Source organism: Syngnathoides biaculeatus, chromosome 22 (assembly GCF_019802595.1).
Source record: "Syngnathoides biaculeatus isolate LvHL_M chromosome 22, ASM1980259v1, whole genome shotgun sequence".
NCBI classification, from domain to species: domain Eukaryota; kingdom Metazoa; phylum Chordata; class Actinopteri; order Syngnathiformes; family Syngnathidae; genus Syngnathoides; species Syngnathoides biaculeatus.
Window position 1 is genome coordinate 4,108,109 of NC_084661.1, and position 22,225 is coordinate 4,130,333.

The 22,225-nt window shown below is 41.2% G+C and overlaps 1 protein-coding gene across 5 annotated transcripts in view; it reads left to right on the top strand.

Moving 5' to 3' along the window:
- The window catches only part of mtr (5-methyltetrahydrofolate-homocysteine methyltransferase), a 147,042-nt gene extending 125,062 nt beyond the window's left edge, over positions 1 to 21,980 (top strand). For 4 of the 5 annotated variants that reach the window (XM_061809516.1, XM_061809517.1, XM_061809519.1 and 1 more), the window contains 6 exons: positions 7,647 to 7,802; positions 18,676 to 18,875; positions 18,970 to 19,170; positions 19,594 to 19,786; positions 20,203 to 20,315; positions 21,653 to 21,980. In XM_061809516.1, the coding sequence (XP_061665500.1) occupies positions 7,647 to 7,802; positions 18,676 to 18,875; positions 18,970 to 19,170; positions 19,594 to 19,786; positions 20,203 to 20,315; positions 21,653 to 21,742 (953 nt within the window). In that variant the 3' untranslated portion in view covers positions 21,743 to 21,980. Of the gene's footprint in view, positions 1 to 452; positions 863 to 7,646; positions 7,803 to 18,675; positions 18,876 to 18,969; positions 19,171 to 19,593; positions 19,787 to 20,202; positions 20,316 to 21,652 lie in introns of those variants that run through there. The other variant, XR_009793502.1, reaches the window with a different exon arrangement.
- The last annotated feature ends 245 nt before the right edge of the window (positions 21,981 to 22,225 follow it).

Consider the following 22,225-nt stretch of genomic DNA (forward strand, 5'->3'; position numbering starts at 1 on the left):
ATTTTGCAAAGTGCCTCGATGAAATCACGGATATTGTTACCCCATATGTTAGTTTCTATGAGGAACTGTTTCCCAACAAAACTTTTTTGCACTTCGTCCTTGAACACCTAAACAGCAAGGGAACCTGTGCGACGATCCTGTTCGTGGAAATTTAGCTCTGCGTTCAACACCATCATCCTCGAATTCCTCTCCTCCAAGCTTTTCCAGTTCACCGTCTCGCCTGCCATCTGCCAGTGGATTTACAAACTCCTAACGGCCAGGACACAGCAGTTGGGGCTCGGGAGACCGCCTCGTCCACGTGCACCATTCGCACTGGGGCACCCCAAGCTTGTGTCCTCCACCCACTGATTTTCTAATTCTCCATTACTGCACTTCAAAGGCACCCGGAAGTTTGCAGATGACACCACAGTCATGGGGCTCTCAACGATCGTAACAAGTCTGTGTTTCAACAGGAAGTGGAGAGGCTGGAGCTTCGGTGTGGCCAAAACAACCCTCGAGACCTTCAAGTTCTTGTGAATTACAGTTTCATAGGACCTGAAGTGGGAGGCAAACTCCATCCTCACAAAAGCTCAGCAAAGAATATACTTTATATGTTGCTCCTGAAGAAACACAGCCTACCACTAGCGCTGCTGAGACAGTTCTACACAGTGGCCATCAAATCAGTACTGTGTACCTCCATCATCTGGTTCGGGCCGCCACAAAAAAGGACAAACTCAGACTGCAGCGGACAACCAAAAATAATGAACGGATTGTCAGCACCACCCTACCCACCCTTGAGGACTTGCACACCCCTCGAACAAGGACAAGAGCGGACAGGATCCCATCAGATCCTGAACATCCTGGCCACCGCTCCTTCCATCGGGTAGGCATTAACAATCAATGCATATCAAAACTTGCTGCCATTCCAACAGTTTCTTCCCTCTTGCAATTGAGTTATTTAGGTCTTGAGCAGCTAACCTACAATTCCACTGCAACATGCTGCCAGTTTTCTGCCTTGAGTTCTTGTCACGTCCTTCTTGTCAAATCAGTATTAATATAACCATTTGGTTGATAGTGATTGAAGGTTCGTGAACGTTGTGCTCTCTTAAACACATTGACAGCTGGTTTCCGATTTTTCAACATGTAGGCTTTATAATCGTGGCTTGTCTTACGTGATGGACTTGCCCTATTTTGAAATCTTCATAGTCAAGACAGTATTTATACAGTATATTGTAACAAATACTTGATGCATTTATTATGAGACTTCGGCATGCGTATTAACTCTGATGATGCTTGAAAATTGTTCTACAGAAATTATTTTCTGGACAAATTTTATAGAAATTTGAACACTGCAAACTCTGCCATTTTCTGTTCTTCAAAGATTTCTATAAAATTTCTACAGAAAAATTTTGTTCAGTAGAAATTCTATAGAAAGTCACAGTCAAAGTTCTATTGAACAAGTTGTTGTATACAAATTCTATAGAATTCTATGGATTTCTATAGAATTTCTAGAGAAAATTTTTAGCAGGGTATTTAAAGCCCAAGTGTCATCCTATAAACATTCTAAAGTAGATATTGTAATGAAAAATAGATATAACATTATTCACTTCAATGTCTATACGAAAAAATAAATGAGCGGAAATCAAAGTTGCAGAAGTGTCATTCTATGATCTCTAAGTGGTCCCCATATTGGCTGCATCCCCCGTCCGTGACGTCACCAGGACATTTGCCAATGACAACACGCGGTGCACCATAACTATGGGAGACAAACGCGCCCCTTCTGACACGGAAGCTCTTTTCGAAAACGAGAACACCACACAACCCTGTGAAGTAACCAGGGAAATATTACACTATTGTTTCGAGCCATATTCAGATGATATGCGATCACGGCCAAACCGCATCCCCGTCCGATTCGCTTCCGTGGCGGAGATGAGCCATCGCGGATGATCCGGCAGGTTTGGCTTATGACAGAGCCGAGTGGTGCTGCTTTAGGGGGTTGCTCATAGACGCCGCAGTACGCAATGAACAACACAGTTGAGCCGGGGCGCTTTACTGCGCGCACGCGGCTGTGTTAGGCATTCTCGGGTGGGTTCTTCAGAGCCGCCCCCGTCCGCAAAGCCCGACACTCAGCCTTCGCAGAAGCCGTGACCGCCGAACGCAGCGCCTCAGCCGGTGTGGCTGATTTTCGGCGCCGTGGTGGCATATAATGGAGCCGAGCCGTGCTGCTTTTGGGGGTTGTCCATAGCCGCCACAGTACCCAATGAACACCGTTGAGCCGGGGCGCATTACTGCGCGCACGTGGCTGAGTGAGGCATTATTTGCTGGGTTCTTCAAGTTCGCAGCCCTCCGCGCAGCAGCCCAATGCCGTCCGACGCGCACATCGACATATTTCAAACGCAGATCTTTTGTTACGTTATGAGAGACCGATTACGTGGTCTGCCCCAAACTATTATTTTTTTTAGTACCTGTCTACACACCTACCTGTTATTTGGAACCCACAAGCTCTCGTCCTCTGCACCCGTGCAATCAATTTTTCACAACAAACCAGGTCTCTTGCAAACTTATGAAGGGTAAATCCATTCTCCCGAGTGTTCAAGCAATGTCCAGCAATGGAATGAACTGACATTTTGGCTAACACGAAGGAACAACGAGCTACCTTCCCGGAGGTAAAACTAATGGAAACAAACGAGTCCACTTGGGGGCGCCGCTGTCCTTTACGTCACTTCCTGCTTCTTCTGGAAAACAAATCTCTTGAGAGGATTTTCATGGCGGGAGTTACAAAAAGCTGTGTACGTCAAAATTACATTTTGTGGTGAAAAAACGTATAGGCCCATATTGGCTGACATTTTTATTTTTTTTAATTAATAGCATATTAAAAATCATCCATTTCATGACAGTAGCACTTTAAATAAATCACCCCTGGTTTTACACAAACTCGCCTTCATTAACTATGATTGGGGAAAAAAAAAACGGAACATACACGGAAGCGATTGCGGCCACACTTAACCTCTGTAAACCCCTGCAACAGTTTTTTTTTTTTTTTAAATACGTATTGTTCTCAAATAAACCAATTTGACATTATAAATACTTATTTGTAATTTGAGATTGAGAAGAATAATTCCTTTCCTGAAATGAAGCGATCACAGGCATTTGTGTATTTTGGTTGAGCACCATCTATCATGTTTAATTGCTGAAATCCGTCGATATTTTCTGGTCTTTTCAGCCGGTATTCAAGAGAATGACCTTTTTGGATACCTGTCTCATCTGTTGTGACAACCGACAGCAAAACAAATCTCGGATGTTGTAAATATTCTCCTCCGGTTCATGTGTCTCACAATGTCGAGCAGCTCTGTTTGACTGGCCATATGGCACCGTGAAAATGGTGACGTCACGTGCACGAGCTCTCTACAGGTGCCAATATATTGAAAGGTTTGGATGTGCATTCTACATAGACGTCTCAATTTCTTTTGTCAACTTTGTGTGCGTGGATTATACTCAAACACATTAAACATGAGAAATTATGGTATGATTTTTAAGGGTAAAATTGTAAAATGAGATTAAAATATTAAGATGCTCGAGAATTAAGGTTTTGGGTTCTTTTATGATTCAAATCATTAAGGCAATTATCAACTATGAGTAACAATGTTTAACTCGAGGTTTTTTTTTTGGTTTTCCACATTTTGACATTGTTTTGCTCAAAGTTAAATGCCTAAATCAACTTCAAATAAATAGATGGCTGTACTCGATTTTATTTTATTTATTGTTTATAATTTTTTTTCCACACTTTTATACACAAATAAAGAGAGAGAGAGAAAGAAAAGGAAAAAAATGAAAAAATATACAATTAATTACATTCATTAACAATGGGATAATAATACCTTTATGAAAGACAGAATAGGAAGGTTTCTCTCATCTCCAAATAAACCCCAAACAAATCTGATCTAGTAGGTCATCCTCACCCATGGTCATATACATAAGTGAGCAAAGGAATTAACCTGAAAAGGGAAACAATGAAAATCATAGTCGTCAAAAAAAAAGAAGAAAAATGACACTACCTCAAAGGACCTTACAACAAATATTCCAATAACAATGTATAATGATTTACATATTCGCTTCGCGTGATTTTTTTTAAGTTTCAAATTTTCTTGGTATCAGAACCCATGGGTGATACCTGTTCTAACAACAAGGCAAGATGCAATACTTGTGAGTTAAAAAAAAACTGCGTTGAACACAAGCAGTACACAACATGCTTAAAAAAAAAAATATATATATATATATATATATATATATATATATATATATATAATATATATATATATATATATATATACATATACACACACACACAATAGCAAAAGCAATAATAACTGATAGGAACCATAAAACAAACTTGAGATAAACTTGATTTCACATCATGTATTGACATATTTTGATGTTGTGGCATGTTTTGTCCAGTTTTCCCAATGTCTCTCAAACTTTTGTTCTTGCCTCAAAATGAAACTTCTCCATTTGAAAGATATCTTTGACAACTTTAATCCAGTCCTCAACTGTGGGAGTATTCTTTATCAACCAATTTCTTGTAATAAACCTTCTCGTGAATGCTCGTGACAAAATACTATCTATATAGTCATTTTCTGGACCCTTGACAGTGTATTAATCCCAATTATAAAGTTTCAAATTTGAAAGGAATCCTGACTTTCATAATTATCTCCATATTTTGTTTAATGTCTTTCCAATATTTTAAAATGATTTAACAATCCCAGAACACATGAAAATGTGTCTCCTTAGTCTCCCCACAAGCTCTCCAGCAGGAGGTACTTTGTTCCCGGCGAGATCCTCTGAGCAGGAACTCTTAAAAAAAAAAAAAAAAAAAAAAAATCCAACTACATTTTTCCAACCAAAATCTTTCCAAGATAGAGCAGATGTACTTTTCCACTGGTTGGAGATGATCTTTTCCCAAATTTCCACTTCCAGTTTGTTACTTTCCTTTTCCCATTTCTCTTATACATATGAAACCATACATAGATTAGTTTGTCATTCATTTTTCATGATTTTGTCGAGGTAAGAGTAAGAAACCGTACCACAGATTTATTATTTGCCTTGAGGATGCTTGTGGAAAAGTACAGAGAAGGTCAGAAGGAGCTACATTGTGTATCTAGAGAAGGCCATTGACAGAGTACCAAAAGAGGAACTGTGGGTACTGCATGTGTAAGTCTGGTGTGGCGGAGAAATATGTTAGAATAGTACAGGACATGTATGAGGACAGCAGAACAGTGGTGAGATGTGCCGTAGGTGTGTCAGAAAAATATCAGGTGGAGGTAGGAGTGCATCAGGGATCCGCTCTGAGCCCCTTCCTGTTTGCGGTAGTAATGGATAGGCTGACTAACGAAATTAGATTGGAATCCCCATGGACCATGATGTTCGCAGATGATATTGTGAGATGCAGTGAAAGCAGGGAGCAGGTGGAAGAACAACTAGAACTGCTAGGATGAAGGGCAACAATACGGAGCAACGGTGAGTGTGGTAAGGAAGTGAAGAAACCGGCCAAGCAGGTTCAAGCAGCTGGCGGAAGGTGTCAGGTGTCTTATGTAACAGAAGAGTCTCCACTTGTATGAAGGGCAAAGTTTATAAAGCAGTGGTGAGCCCGCCCATAATGTATGGATTAGAGACGGTGAAACTGAAGAAACAACAGGAAGCAGAAATTGAGGTAGCAGTAATGAAGATCTTGAGGTTCTCGCTCGGAGTGAGCAGGTTGGATAGGATCAAAAATGAGCTCATTAGAGGGACAGCCAAAGTTGGATGTTTTAAAGACAAGGTTAGAGAGAGCAGACTTCGATGGTTTGGACATGTCCAGAGACGAGAGAGAGAGTATTTTGGTAGAAGGGTGCTAAGGATGGATTTGCCAGGCAAAAGAGCGAGAGGAAGACCAAAGAAATGGTTGATGGATGTGGTGAGGGAGGACATCAAGACTGTGGGTGTTAGAGAGGAAGATGCACAAGATAGGCTTAGATGGAAAAAGATGACACGCTGTGGCGACCCCTAATCAGGGCAATTCGAAAGGAAAAGAAGAAGAAAGAAGATTCTATGCCAGATCCATATGGACACTTTTATTAATAGGAATCTTTTAAAACTTGACCAAGCCTGTGTCCTCTATGATTGCTTATAATGGAATATTGTTTGATATCATACATTATATATGTTTCCATTTTGCTTTATAGGAAGGGTTACAAATGTCAACTAAGTTTTTTATCTGCACCGCTTGATAGTAATTTTTAATAATTGGGAGAGCAAGGCCTCCTTTGTCTTTTGATAACTGGAGATTCTTTAACAAATACTTTGTTTCTTGTTCTCCCAAATAAATCTTTATTATTTTTTTTAATCCTCAAAATATCCCTTTTGGGAGTGCTACTGGTATATTTTGGAATAGGTAAAGTAATCTGGGTAGGACGTTCATTTTGATTGTTTCCACCCTCTGTCCTAATCCTAAATAAGGAAGTAGGTTCCACCTGGTTAAATCGGATTTAATTTTAGAGATTAAGGGGTCGTAATTCTCTGATATAATTGTTTCCAGATTTATAGGAATATTCACCCCTAAATATTTGTTTTTTAATTCCAATTTACGATGTGTTGTTCCTTGATGGGCTGGCTGATGAATAGTTAAATGACAAAATTTGAGTTTTGTGGTTGTTCAATTTTTTTAAACTGATGCTAGGCCATATTCTCTTAGAGTTGTAAGTAATTCTGGGAGGGATTTGGATGGGTATCCCAAATATATCAGAATATCTATCATCTGCAAACAGAGCAATTTTATGTTCGTCATCAATCACACTGATACCCTTAATATTCTTATTCTGTTTGATCCACTGACTCAATGGCTCGATAAAAAGAGCAAATAACAGCGGTGAGAGAGAGCAACCCTGACGACAGCCGCTCTCTCCCATGACATGATAGTCCTCCGTTGAGTCGTATTTTAGCAATTGGTTTGTGATATAAGGCTCGTATGGTCTTAGTAAAATCACTATGGAATTGGAATCTCTCTAGTATCTTATATAAGAAGAGCCAATCGATGGAATCCAACGCTTTCTCTGCATTCAGCCGTAATAGGACAGCATCTAGTCTATTCTTGTTTCATTGGTTAATTACATGTAATGTTCTCCTGACATTGTCTTGTGTTTGCGTTTGTTTGATAAAACCTTTTTGATCTGGTATATGGGAGTATTATTTCAAGGCGTTTTGCAAAACTTGAAGTAAAGAATTTATAGTCCACGTTAAACAAGCTTATTGGCCGATAATTAGAGCATTCTGTTGTATCCTTACCTTCTTTTGATATAACTGTAATAAGTGTTTCTCTCCAGGATGGAGGGATTTCTCCTTTCCTCAAAACCGAGTTAAATATTCTGAGCAACAGTGGGGATAACAAATCTTCTACTTTATTAATCCCACAGGGGAACTGAAGAAGTTTCAGTTTTCCAAAATTGACTTTGTCTGCATTTGGCACAAATATCTGGATAATATAATTACTAAAACATTTTAGAAAAATATTAACAACCACAATAATATATAGGATAATTAGATTTGTGTGTCAGTTTCTAGAGAAGGCACTTTACAACAGTTACTACAAATGGATCTGGTTTCCAAGATGAGAATGACTTTGATTTATCTTTCAGTGACTCCTCAATTCATTGGCACCCGTGTGTTTGATCAGTACGACCTGGCAAAACTGGTTGATTTCATCGATTGGAAGCCTTTCTTTGATGTCTGGCAGCTCAGGGGGAAATATCCCAATCGAGGTTACCCTAAGATCTTCAAAGACAAGACAGTTGGTATGTATTCACAATTTGCCAGGTTATTCAATTTTAGAAACTATCTCCTCCTTATAATCATTGTCATGCTACAATATGTTTTTAATTGGCACAGTGTCAAGTGCTGATGACACAAATACTACAAATGTTATATCCTTTCTCATTTTAAGTGTACATTTTGTGGGTTCGTATCCCACTGGGGCCTCCACTCCCTGAAAAGGGTTGCGTCAGGGAGGGCATCCGGCGTAAAAATTGTGCCAAACATATATATACGTTCATCTGAGATGACAGTCAAGTATTTGAACACCCTGCTATATTGCAAGTTCTCCCACTTAGAAGTCATGGAGGGGTCTGAAATTTTCATTGTCGGTCCATGTCCACTGTGAAAGAGATAATCTAAAAAGAAAAATCCAGAAATCACAATGTATATTTTTTTAAACGATTTGTGTGATACAGCTGCAAATGGGTATCTGAACATCTGAGAAAACCAATGTTAATTTTGGTACAATGGCCTTTTTTTTGCAATGACAGCAGTCAAACGTTTCCTGTAGTTGTTCACCAGGTTTGCAAACTCTGCAGGTGGGATTTTGGCCCACTCCTGCGCACAGATCAGACAGGTTTCTGCTCCCTCCAAAGATTTTCTATTGGGTTTAGGTCTGGAGACTGGCTAGGCCAAGGCAGAACCTTGATATGCTTCTTACGGAGCCACACTTTGCTTTTCCTGGCTGTGTGCTTCGGGCCATTGTCATGTTGAAAGACCCAGCCACGACCCATCTTTAATGCTCTGACTAAGGGAAAGAGGTTGTTCCCCAAAATCTCACAATACATGGCCGTGGTCATCCTCTCCTTAATACAGTGCAGTCGTCCTGTCCCATGTGCAGAAAAACACCCCCAAAGCATGATGCTACCACCCCCATGCTTCACAGTAGGGATGGTGATCTTGGGATGGAACTCATCATTGGTCTTCTTCCAAACACGGTTAGTGGAATCATGACCAAAAAGTTTCGCCATTTTGGTCTCATCTGACCACAAAACTTTCTCCCATGACTCCTCTGTATCATCCAAATGGTCATTGGCAAACTTAAGATGGGGCTTGACATATGCTGGTTAAAGCAGGGGAACCTTCCGTGCCATGCATGATTTCAAACCACGACGTCTTAGTGTATTACCAACCGTCACTGTGGAAACAGTAGTCCAACCTCTTTTCAGGTCATTGACCAAGTCCTGTCATGTAGTCCTGGGGCGATTCCTCACCTTTCTAAGGATCATTGAGACCCCATGAGGTGATATCTTCCATGGGGCTGCACTCCGATCGAGATTGACCTTCATGTTTAGCTTCTTCCATTTTTTAATGATTGCTCCAACAGTGGACCTTTTTTCTCCAAGCTGCTTGGCAATTTCTCCGTAGCCCTTTCGAGCCACGTGGAGTTGTACAAATTTGTCTCTAGTGTCTTTGGACAGTTCTTCGGTCTTGGCCATGTTACAAGTTTGAGTCTTACTGATTGTATGGGTGTACAGGTGTCTTTATGCAGCAAACAACCTTACACAGGTACATCTGATTCAGGATAATAAATGGAGTGGAGATTGACTTTTAAAGTCGGACTATGAGGTCGTTGAGGATCAGAATTCTACCTGATAAACAGGTGTTCAAATACTTATTTGCAGCTGTAGCACACAAATGAAAAGTTTTAAAAAAATCATACAGTGTGATTTCTGGATTTTTCTTTAGATTATCTCTCTCACGGTGGACATGCACCTACGATGAAAATTTCAGCCCCCGACATGATTTGTAAGAGGGATAACTTGCAATACAGCAGGGTGTTCAAATACTCATTTTCTTCACTGTATTTTTAATATATGTCATTGTGACAGGAGATATTTTTTAATGTAAAGCGAATTTTTTCAATTTCTTTTTAAGTTGATTTATAGTGGGCCTGCAACGAACCAAGCACTCCAATTATCACAGTTTCCGTTTTCGATTTTAGTTTTGGCTTTGCACATCAAAACAGCCTGTATTAATATTGCTCATCATTGGAGAGATGGCTGTGGAGTTTTTGAACAACTTATTCAACAGAATACTAGCGGGCAAAAAGATGCCTGAAGAATGGAGGAAAAGTGTACTAATTCACATTTTTAAGAACAAAGGCGATGCTCAGAGCTGTGGGAATTATAGAGGAATAAAGTTGATGAGCCACACAATGAAGTTATGGAAACGAGTCATGGAGGCTAGACTCAGGACAGAAGTAAGTATCTCTGAGCAACAGTATGGTTTCATACCTAGAAAGAGTACCACAGATGCATTATTTTCCTTGAGGATTCCCCTTGGACCATGATGTTCACAGGTGATATGCAGTGAAAGGAGGGAGCAGGCGGAGGAACAATTAGAAACATGGAGACATGCACTGGAAAGGAGAGGAATGAAGATTAGCCGAACTGAAACAGAATATATGTGAATGAATGAGAAGGGTTGAGGGGGAAGAGCAACGCTACAGGGAGAAGCGATAGCAAGGGTGGACAACTTCAAATATTTAGGGTCAACAATCCAGAGAAATGGTGAGTGTGGTAAGGAAGTGAAGAAACGGGTCCCAGCACGTTGGAACAGCTGGTGGAACGTGTCTGGTGTGTTGTGTGATAGAAGAGCCTCCTCTAGGATGAAGGGCAAAGTCTATAAAACATTGGTGAGGCCGGCCATGATCTATGGATTAGAGACCGTGGCACTGAAGAAACAACACGAATCAGAACTTGACGTAGCAAAAATAAAGATGTTGAGGTTCTCGCTTGGAGTGAGCAGGTTGGATAGGATTAGAAATGAGCTCATTAGAGGGACAACCAAAGTTGAATGTTTTGGAGACAAGGTTCGAGAGAGCAGATTTCGACTGTTTGGACATGTCCAGACGCGAGAGAGTGCATATATTGGTAAAAGGGTGCTGAGGAGCCAGGCAAATGAGTGAGAGGAAAACCAAAGAGAAGGTTGATGGATGTGGTGAGGGAAGACATGAGGGCAGTTGGGGTTAGAGAGGAAGATGCAGGAGATAGGCTAAGATGGAAAAAGATGACACACTGTGGCGACCCCTAACACGACACACCGAAATGAAAAGAAGAAGATTAATCTTGCTCATCAAAAGTATATCCATACAATATATAGTGCTATCATATATTTTACATTGTGGTTGGTGCAGTTAAATTGACCATATTGCTTCTACCTATCTATATACTTTCATAATATGGGTCTCCTGTGGAGCAAGCACTGATATTTTTAATTATTATTTTTTGTTTGTTTTCTATGTCCTGCCATGAAAATAATCAAAACCTTCATGTGAAACCAGTGGCGTAAATTTTTTTGGGATGGCTCATTTTATATTGTACATTGTTGTAATGTTAGTGCAATGTAAAAATAGTTTTAATAATTTTTGAATTTATTTATTATTTTAAATCTTTTTCTGATGCAAGAAAGAAGATAATCTTATATTTCTGGATTTTTGATACAAAAAAAGGAAAGTCTTTGCAAAGAGAGGAAAAGGTACAAGTCTTAGGATTCTCATCCCTGACTAAAGATCATACTAAAAGTACTTTTGATTTATTAAAGTGAGAGAGACAGAGAGAGATAAAACAAGAGTTATCTATGTCTAGCTGCATACACATGGAGCCGGTAGGAACAACATCACATGAGGAACAGCCTGACCGGAAGAACTAGAAGCCACAACAAGACAAAAATTGTAAAAGTTGAAGGCAGAACTAATCGAACTAATATTCGGTATATATGTAAAACATAAATCTGCCAACACAGTTTACCCCCTTTGAGTAATCTAACCTAATCAATCCATGACTACTACTACATCAACATCAGTAAACTGTACTGATTAAAACACAAACGAGGTCGTCAAAACACTAAAAACTCAACAAGTTACCAAATATTAATGACCTAAAAGAAAGTAAAAGTGAAGTAAAGAAACTAAATACTAAATATTAACAAGCTAGAACAAAGTAAAGCCAAGATGGAAAAAAACAAAACAGTTAATCATCATGCATCAACAAAACAACAGCCTCACAGTCATCAAGAAATTCAAAATATTTAAGAAAATCTATCATACGCGGGTTGTCGTCAAGTATGTTGCAGATTCAGGATGGGGAACGTGAACAATGATCGATATCATCTAGGCAGTCAGATCAAAGGAAGAGGTCAGAAAAGAAAACACGTCACCACCCTGAGAAGCCAATAACAGATCAAACGTAATGCGATTTTGGAGAGACATTCCACGAAAAACGTTAACTTCCACACGTGAAGCCTCAAGAATGGACAGGGTTGCATTAACAAAAATAGAAAAACAATAATTCAGAGTCTCATACCATAACATCTGTTTGTCTCTGCCATTTTGAGGAAAAAGTGAGTGTAATATCCTCGTACCTGTACTCCAAACCTTGTGATTGGTGGGGACATCTGTGCCCCAGACCGGATCGTGTTTCTTAAACTGAGTTTATCTACGACGGGATCAAGACGTGGTAGAAATAATACGAGTGGTCCGTCAAAGCAATAGGAGGGTAAAAACTGTGTCCACAAAGCCAGTACACGCTCACAAAAGGCAACGCACCCAACTGGTCGGGCGCCGACATATAGGGCAGACAGAGCCTAGGTATTGTTCAGAGAGGAATTTGAGACAATAGGTGTGCATGATACAGATCTAGATTGGCAATAAGACTTTGGGTCCTTCCCAGGTGACACAGGCTGCCCAGACAGAGTTTTGTCCATAACAAAACAGCTGAACATTACCCCAGGATGAATGGGAATTGGGCTTAATAAAGGAACCCGACTTGAATCATTAGTGGGTTTTAAACCATTAAAACTGTCTGTAACATTGACGTAGGGAAGAGGAGAACCTGTTTCAGCCCAGACAGAATGATTCACTTTGACTCAATCTAAGTGGTTGTATCGCAGACGAACAAAAGAAGTCAAGATGTGAGGAAAAAGTGATGATACATTAGGGTGTGGAGCCGCCACAACTTGAGGACTTGCAGTTGGATGCGGCCTGAAAAAACAAACATCGCAGTTTGAATGATTTTGCAACCGTGCAACATGGAGGGCATATTGAAACCAAAGATTCATGCTGTAGGTGAAAGTATCACAAGTAAAAAGAATTGTATGTAACCAATATAGCTTTTCAAGGCTGTCACGGCTTGTCTGGTACGGGATTGTGTCAACTGTGAAAGTGGGAGCATCAATAGCCAATTTAACCACAACAACCTAGGCAATAAATGTCAAACCACCAAAAAAAAAAAAAAAAAAAAACCTTGAAGATGTCGTCTGTAGAGCTGTATGAACTTGTTTCCTAACATCAGAGAGGAGGTGAGCCAAAGATGTGCAATACCTGACCATGTTCTTCTCGCAAAGGCATGTCCTTCAGCAAACCTGGAGGAAGCAGTCCAACATAGGATTCTCTGCAAACGAGATCTGAAACGGGGACAGATTGTGCCTCAGACGCATGCGCATCCTCATATACATCAAGACAATTGACAGACACTTGACCCAACTTAATTTCGAAAGTCTGTTTAGGAGAACTGACCATGTGAGGCAAGATTTACAAAAGTCGGCTGCGAAAGCGGAAAACCCTTTTGTAAACCACGAGGCACTAAATGCCTTAATGTGTGCATGAACAGATTCTGAAAAACACGCTGGATCTGATGTTAGTGCCCACTCAGTCGCGCGCTGACATCCATAAACAAATGGGCCTACATCCTGCCATTTTGATGCACATTTTTTCACCAAAGAAATCTGTGGTGCTGAACAAATAACATCAAAAACACACAGATGTGCTGGTGTTAGAGAAACAGATGTGCAAAAGTCTTTGTCAAAAAACATGTCACTGATACTCAAGGAGTCATTTAGGTCTCTGTAAAATGTCTCCTCTAAATGTCGGTGTGGCTGCTCATTACATCAGAACTGTGAGAAATGAACTGAACCGCAAATCTTGTCAAACGTGCTGGGAGCTAAAGTTGATAATTGAGCCGCTGATTCCCCAAAGATAAATGTATTGCGGGTTGTCGGGACTGAATCTAAGAAATAATGATTCCACATTATCTACTGGATGTGTGATGACAAGGGGGACCACCACTCTAGTCTGCCAATCGAGAGGTACTGTCCCTGATGTCCATGCATTGTTCCAGAGGGGTGTCAACCAGGACAGCCCCACAACATCCAGAGAATTTAGGAACTCCGGATGAATCTCATCCACCCCAGGGCCCTGCCATGAGGAGCTTTTTAGCCACCTCGGTGACCTTAACGCCAGAGAACCTAGACTCTGCTTCCCAATGAGATGCCATATTGGTGTAATCGAGGTGTCTGAAGTATTCTCCCCACCGACTCAGAACATCCTGACTTGAGGGTCAGCAGTGCCCCATCCTCACTATGGACAGTGTTGATGGTGCACTGCTTCCACCTCCTGAGGCGCCTGACGGTGGACCAGAATTTCCAAGACGCCATCTTGAAGTCGTTCTACAAGGCCTCACTAAACTCCTCCCACGCCTGTTTTTTGTCTCAGCGACATACAAAGCTGCATTCTGCTAGCCCAGCTTGTACCTGTCAGCTGCCTTGGGAGTCCCACAGCCCAGAAATGCTCGATAGGACTCCTTCTTCAGCTTAACGACATCCCTCACTGTTGGTCTCCACCAACACGTTCGGGGGTTGCTGCCACAACAGGCACCGACCACCTTATAGCCCCAGCTCCATTCGGCTGCCTCACCAGTGAAGGTGCGACCCCAAGTTTGATGAAATGACTACAAAGTCGATCATCGAACTGTGACCTAGGGTGTCCTGGTGCCAAGAGCAGACGTGGACACCCTTATGCCTGAACGTGGTGTTCATTATGGACAATCTATGATGAGCTCAGAAGTCCAATAACAGGACACCACTTGGCTTCTGATCAAGGGGGCGTTCTTCCTAATCAATCCTTCCAGGTCTCACTGTCATTTCCCACATGGGCATTGAAATCCCCCAGCAGAACGATGGAGTCCCCAGAGGGAAAGCTCTCCAGCACTCCCTCTATGGACTCTAAAAAGGGTGGGTACGCTGCACTACTGTTTAGTGCATAGGCACAAACAACAGTCATGAATCGTCCGCCCACCTGAAGGTGGAGGGAGGCTACCCTCTAATCAACCGGGGTAAACCCCAACTTACAGGCACCAAGCTGGGGGGCATTAAGTATACCCACACCTGCTCGGCGCCTCCCACCATGCGCAACTCCAGAGTGAAACAGAGTCCAACCTCTCTCAAGAGGACTAATACCAGAGCCCAAGCGGTACGTTGAGGCGAGTCCAACCATATGTAGTCGGAACTTCTCAACCTCACGCACCAGTTTGGGCTCTTTCCGTGCCAGAGAGGTAACATTCTATGTCCCTAGAGCTAGTTTGTGTACCCAGGGATTGGATCGCCATGGTCCACCTTTGGCTACTGCCCAGCTAACATTGCACCCGACCCCTTTGTTCCCGCTCGCAGGTGGTGAGCCCATGGGAAGGGAGACCCATGTTACCCTTTCAGGCTGTGCCTGGCAAAGCCCCATTGGTGCAGGGCTGTTCACCCAGCGCTCATATTTGAGGGGGGCCCCTATGCCCCACGTCCAGTTAAAGGAAACCTGAATCCACTATTCTTATTTGTCATAGGGGTTGATGGAGCCGTACTTTGTCTGGTCCCTCACCTAGAAATTGTTTGCCATGGTCGACCCGTTCAGTGGCTTGAAGCCCCAGCCAACTTAGCTCCTCAGATCATTGAGACAAACAAACACCTCCACCATGATAAAGTGACTGCTCGAGGAGGGGTGAACCCTTCCAGCGGTTATAAAATAAGTTCCTTCTTCCAGGTCGGACCCGATTCATTCCAGGAGTGTTCTATTGAGTCCCTCCCACATTTCCAACTTGTTCAGCAGTATGTTATGGTCTACAGCAGGGATGGCCAACCAGTCAGAGATGAAGAGCAACATTTTTATTGTCTTTCGGCAAAGAGCCACATCATACACATGAACATAATTTCCTTCTTACACACTTACCTTTGCTCGCCCAGATTTACTGTAAATGTCACACACCAACATGATGAAAAAAATCGACTCCGACAGAGTACATAGACCACAGACCAGTAATTTTAAATGATTAAAATGACAAACCACCAGTTCAACCAAGTCTTGCCTTGTATGACACAATACTCATCTAATGCACACTAAAACACTCACATGATTGGAGGTCTGAGGACAGCAGCCATGTTGATTTCCAATATTCAATGTTTAACAGTGTAGCGGCACAGTGGAACATCTGATCCCATTCGTTTAAGACTTTTGTTTTCAGAACGCAAGGTTTCAGCGACATCACTGTGGCATTTTTTTATAAATTACCCTTCAATATATGGATTTTGGTCCTTCCAGTATTCCAAGGCACTTGATATGATGCAAGCATTCATCTAATTTTATGGAAGTGAAAGCACATTTTACATGTAAATATCCTCATCTTGACCTGAATGACACCCCCCCCCCCACACACACACACCAAAAATATGCATTCAAAGAATACTAAAAATTATGTCAATTTACCTTTGGCGATAGGCAACTATGCGAAGAAAAGGGTGAATCACAAGGAAAAGGCATCAAGGGGAACGGAGGAGGAGGCAAATGTTTGACAGTTGAGAGAAAAATATGTACGAATGAAAGTACGTATGCACACAGTTTGATTCCACTAAAGTGTCTTGTGGCCCATGGTGAATAAAGATGAATAAACTTCCAAAGAACAAACAAAAAAACTCATGAAAAAGTTATACTTTACCAATGTGTGTCAGTGTGACAGCGCTCGCGTGATTTGGTGACAATTGAATATTCAAGGGAAACGAAAAACTAAATGGGCAAAGATTGACGTCCCTCCTAACCAATGGGATGCCAGGAAGATGCTACGGCGATAGTCAATCCTAAACTTTCCTTCATACCTAGAGAAAATATTTTTCCAAGGAGGCGTTTCATAACCGGAATTTTTCATGACGAGAGATGTTCGTAAATAGAGGTACTTGTGTGTTTGTGTGTGTGTGTGTGTGTGTGTGTATGTGTGTGTGTGTGTGGTGTGTGTGTGTGTTTGTGTGTTTGTGTTTTGACCAGGGTTCAATCCCAGACCTCCCTGTGTGGAGTTTGCATGTTCTCCCCGTGCCTGCGTGGGTTTTCTCCAGGCACTCCGGTTTCCTCCCACATCCAAAAACATGCAACATTAATTGGACGCTCTAAATTGACCCTAGGTGTGATTTTGAGTGTAGCTGTTTAACTTGATGTGCCCTGCGATTGGCTGGCAACCAGTTCAGGATGTACCCTACCTCCTGCCCGTTGACAGCTGTGTTAGGCTCCAGCACTCCCACGACCCTTGTGAGGATAAGCAGCTAAGAAAATAGATGGATGTTTAAGATATATAAAACATGCAAACTCCACACAGGTAGGGGAGGGATTGAACCCCAGACCTCAGGACTGTGAAGCCAACGCTCTACAGCTGTTCCACCGTGCCGTTTGTGTCCTTGTGTGTGTGCGCCTTTGTGTATCTGTCTGTCTGTCTCTCGCTCTCTCTTCTTTTCTTTTCCTTTCGGATTCTCCCATTAAGGGTCGCTACAGGGCGTTATCTTTTTCATGTAATCCTTTCTCCTGCATTTTCCTCTCTAACACCAACTAACTGCTCCAACAGTGGACCTTTTTTCACCAAGCTGCTTGGCAATTACTACGTGGCCCTTTCCAACCGTGTGGAGTTGTACATTTTTGTCTCTGGTGTCTTTGGACAGCTCTTTGGTCTTGGCCATGTTCCAAGTTTGAGTCTTACTGATTGTACGGGGTGGACAGGTGTCTTGATGCAGCTAACGACCTCACACTGGTGCATCTGATTCAGGAGAATACATGGAGTGGACTTTTAAAGGCGGACTAACAGGTCTTTGTCAGTCAGAATTATAGCTGATAGACAGGTGTTCAAATACTTATTTGCAGCTGTATCATACAAATAAATCGTTAAAAAAATCTTACATTGTGATTTCTAGATTTTTCTTTTTAGATTATCTGTCTCACAGTGGACCTCCATCTATGATGAAAATTTCAGATCCGTCCATGATTTCTAATTGGGAGAACTTGCAATATAGCAGGGTGTTCAAGTACTTATTTTCTTCACTGTACATCCATATTAGACCTCACAGCTCACAGGGCAGCTCAGTGCAAATGAGAATCATGAGGTGAAAGGAACTGTCTAAAGAGCTCAGAGACAGAATTACAGCAAGGTACTAATGTGGCCAAGGTTACAAAACAAAAATTCTACTGCGCTAAGGTTCCTCAGAGTTTGAAGTGAACATCTCTGGAGGGACTAGAAAATGGCTCTCCTCCTACGTTCACCTTTAAAACCTGACAGAACTGTGTCTGCAAAGAGGAATGCCACAGGGTCCCCAAATGCAGGTGTGAAATATTTGTTGCGTCGTTCCCAAAAAGACTCATGGCTCAATGAGCTCCAAAAAGTGCTTCTACTAAAGACTGAGCAAAGGGTCTGAATAGTTATGGCTGTGGTATATTTAGTTTTTTCTCTTTTCATAAAACTAAAAATGTTTCAATCAGGAAAAAAAATACTTAAATGATTTAACAAATAGGTTCAGTATAGCTGAAAAAATTTAACGGGTCTGAATACTTTCTATTCCCACTGTATATATGTGGAAATATACCTGAAATATTGAGCTCAAGTCCAATACTTTTTGAAGTAAAACCTAGTTATTTATACAGTAAAAATGAACTTTTCTTAACATTTGTAAAGGAGTAAATATTTATTCACTTAAACCTACACTAGTTTAAAAAAAATAAAGGCTTTTGGTCGGTAATGATTTTTTGTGAATATGACAAATCTCATTATTTATTCCTTTTAGGATTGGAGGCACGTAAAGTTTTTGATGATGCGCAGCGACTGCTTAACCAAATGATTGTTAATTCAAGTCTGACTGGGAGAGGATTGGTGGGATTCTGGCGGGCCCAGAGTGATGGTGATGACATCAACGTGTACAATAATAATGATACAGTGCACAAAGATTCCAAGCCACTCTCAGTATTACACGGTTTACGGCAACAGGTGAGAAAAAAATATGAATAGAATCTTGTCAAAGACATTAGGTCTTGAATAATGTGAGTCTGAAGTAAGGCACATCATTATGTTTGTCTGTCAGGTGGAAAAGGACGGTACAAATTCAGAACCCTACCTGTGCTTGGCAGACTTTATGGCACCCTTAGACAGCGGCTTGGCAGACTACATTGGATTATTTGCTGTGGGAGTGTTTGGTGCTGAGGAACTGAGTCAGCAGTTCCAGACTGAGGGAGATGACTACAAAAGTATTATGGTCAAATCTTTGGCTGACCGACTGGCAGAGGTGTAGAATAGATCGTGTTTCCTACCACTGCAATGTTTTTAAATGTCTTTTATGTGCTGCTTTTCCAGGTTCTGATGAAAATTGGTGTAAATATAGACGACTAATTTCACTTGTTGGCTACATATGAGTGACTAAATGATGATCAAAGATGAAATTGGATGTGTCCAACTGGTTTGAACAGTATTCAGCTTTTGATTGACCAGTTGATCTGTTCTTTTGAAAAGTTTTGCACAAAAACAACAACGATAAAAAGGATTGTCATTCACACTGAACTGCAGCTAAAACTGAAAACACATGAAATATACCAGTGCATGCCATACAAGTAATTAGCGAAAACACAACACTCTAAAGATGTCTCTTTAGAGTTTGAGAGGACCATAAGTGCAATCAAGTGGAATATGTCCTCCTCTTTATTTTCCCTAGGCATTTGCCGAAGAGCTACATGTCCGTGTGCGTAAAGAACTGTGGGGCTACTGTAGTGATGAATCACTCCAGACCTCAGACCTCCACAGGGTTCGTTATCAAGGTATCAGACCAGCCCCGGGCTACCCAAGCCAGCCTGATCACACTGAGAAGCTTGTAATGTGGAACCTGGCTGGAATCCAGGAAAGCATTGGTAAAAATACTCACTTTTCATCACTACTGGTGGATGGAATTCTGAACTATTGTCTCACATTATTTTTTTATGCTGAACTCTAAATGTCTTCTGACTACAACAAAAACAAAGGAATTGACCTTGCTGTTCCAATACTATTGAATGTATATACAATATACTATGTATATACAAATACATATACTGTATGTTCTATACACTGAATTGGTTTGGCTTGCCGAAATGTTGTTAAAGCAGATGTGCATTTTTTACCGTTTGTTACATCTGCAAGTTGTATACACTATATACAGTATTTTTTCCATTTATTTGTGTGCTGAACATTAATATTTTTTTCTTCACTCATTAAGGCATGAATCTGGTCATGTGTATATGAGGAATATATAATATACAGGGTGTTTAAATGCAATGTTTGTGTTTAGGCATTGTTCTGACAGAGTCGCTGGCAATGAAGCCCGCTGCCTCCGTCTCTGGACTTTATTTCTCCAACCCACAGGCTTCCTACTTTTCTGTTGGAAAGATCACCAAGGAGCAGGCAGGTTACACAAAGCATGTAATTTTTACACTCAGGTTTGAAAAGTAAAATTGCCAAATGTTGTGAAAAAAAAGAAAGCACACTTCTGTATTTACATGCACCCTTTGCTGAATGCGTTATTGAGGGACCTCAGCAAGTGGGCCCTTTCAACATGAGTCTCATATGATGATGAAACAGCTCAGTCTTTTCCAGGTTGGAAATTTTATTCCACATGGGGTGTTTAAAGGATTGGCCTAAACTAACTAACCTACATCATCATAATTGTAAGTCATCCTCCAAAGCACCAAGTAGCAAATTAGGTTTTAATGTATGCCTCTTCCTACAACTGGAGTGCCCAATTACTTTTTAACAGAGGGTCAGAAAGGTTTGGATTTTTTTTGTTTTTTTTTGCCTTAAATTGAATTGTCATTTGAAAACTAGAGTTAGTATTTCCTTGGATTGTCTCTGGGTGGTATTAAAATTGGTTTGGTGATTTGAAACCTTTGTGTGTGCGATATGCAAAAAAGAAAAAAAAAATCAAGTTGGGGAAATAATTTTCACGGCACTGTATAAACAAACAACCATTCACACTCACATTCAAAACTTTGGAAAAATTTGGAGTACTCAAAATACCGTGCATGTTTTGGGTGCGTGGGTGGAAACCTATGCAGGCACACGGAGGACATGCAAACTTAACACAGGCGGAGCCAGGATTTGAACCCTTGGTCTTCAGAACTGTGAGGTGGAGCTGCTAACTAGTTGTCCACTGTGCTCCCCTATTTTTTAATTTGATTAAACTAATAATAATGTTGAATTACGCATTTGCTAGTTCAGATTTAATTTTGAGGGGCAAATTAATCGGGCAACACGGTGGTGCAGCTGTAAAGCGTTGGCGTCACTGTTCTGAGGACCCGGGTTCGATCCCGGCCCCACCTCTTTGGAGTCTGCATGTTGTCCCCGTGCCTGCGTGGGTTTGCTCCGGGGACTCACGTTTCTTCCCATATCCCAAAAACATGCAACATTAATTGGACACTCTAAATTGCCCCGACGTGTGATTGTGAGTGCAGCTGTTTAACTCGATGTGCCCTGTGATTGGCTGGCAACCAGTTCAGGGTGTACCCTGCCTCCTGCCTGTTGACAGCTGGGATAGGCTCCAGCACTCCCGCGACACTTGTGAGGTTAAGTGGCTCACGAAATTTTGCACTAAAGCAAGTACTTAAATGCAGAAAACCAAAATGGTGCGAGTACATTTAAGATGCACTATAAGTCCCCTTTCAAGATGACCAACACGACAGATAGTCTTCTCGCTGAGCAATCTCTCCACTGAATCTTCCATTTGCTTGTTTTCTTGCTATCAGGTGGAGGATTATTCAAGAAGGAAAAAGATGACTGTAGAGGAAATTGAGAAATGGCTGGCTCCCATCCTTGGTTATGAAAGTGAGGTGTAGAACAGCACCACACTGCCACTGAGCAATAAAACATCCACTTCATGTTGTTTTGTGTCTGCCAAGTGTCCACCATCAGTATCATTTACAATAAGTGCTATTGCAGCTTTGGACGACAATGTGATTTGCTTAGTTTTTCATTTCATTCGACAGAAAAACTTTGATGGAAAAGCATACTTTAAGACTGTTAAAGTGGTGTTAACATATTTTTTATGATCAAAAATAAATTTTACTGTCTGATTTTCTGTCTCAGCACCATTTTTGCAAGTCATTGTCACGTGTTCAACTTAGCTGTGATTTGATGGAATATTTGGACAGTAAACCCTTGTTTACGTTGGTTAGGTTGCAGAAAACTCCAATAAATGAATTCCGCAAAGTAGGGACCAATTATTGATCATATTATGATATAAATTCCTCAGCTTCTAATGTGCAAGCAGTGCCAATATGCAATATTTTATGTGTAGGTATTTTATTTATAGGCTTATT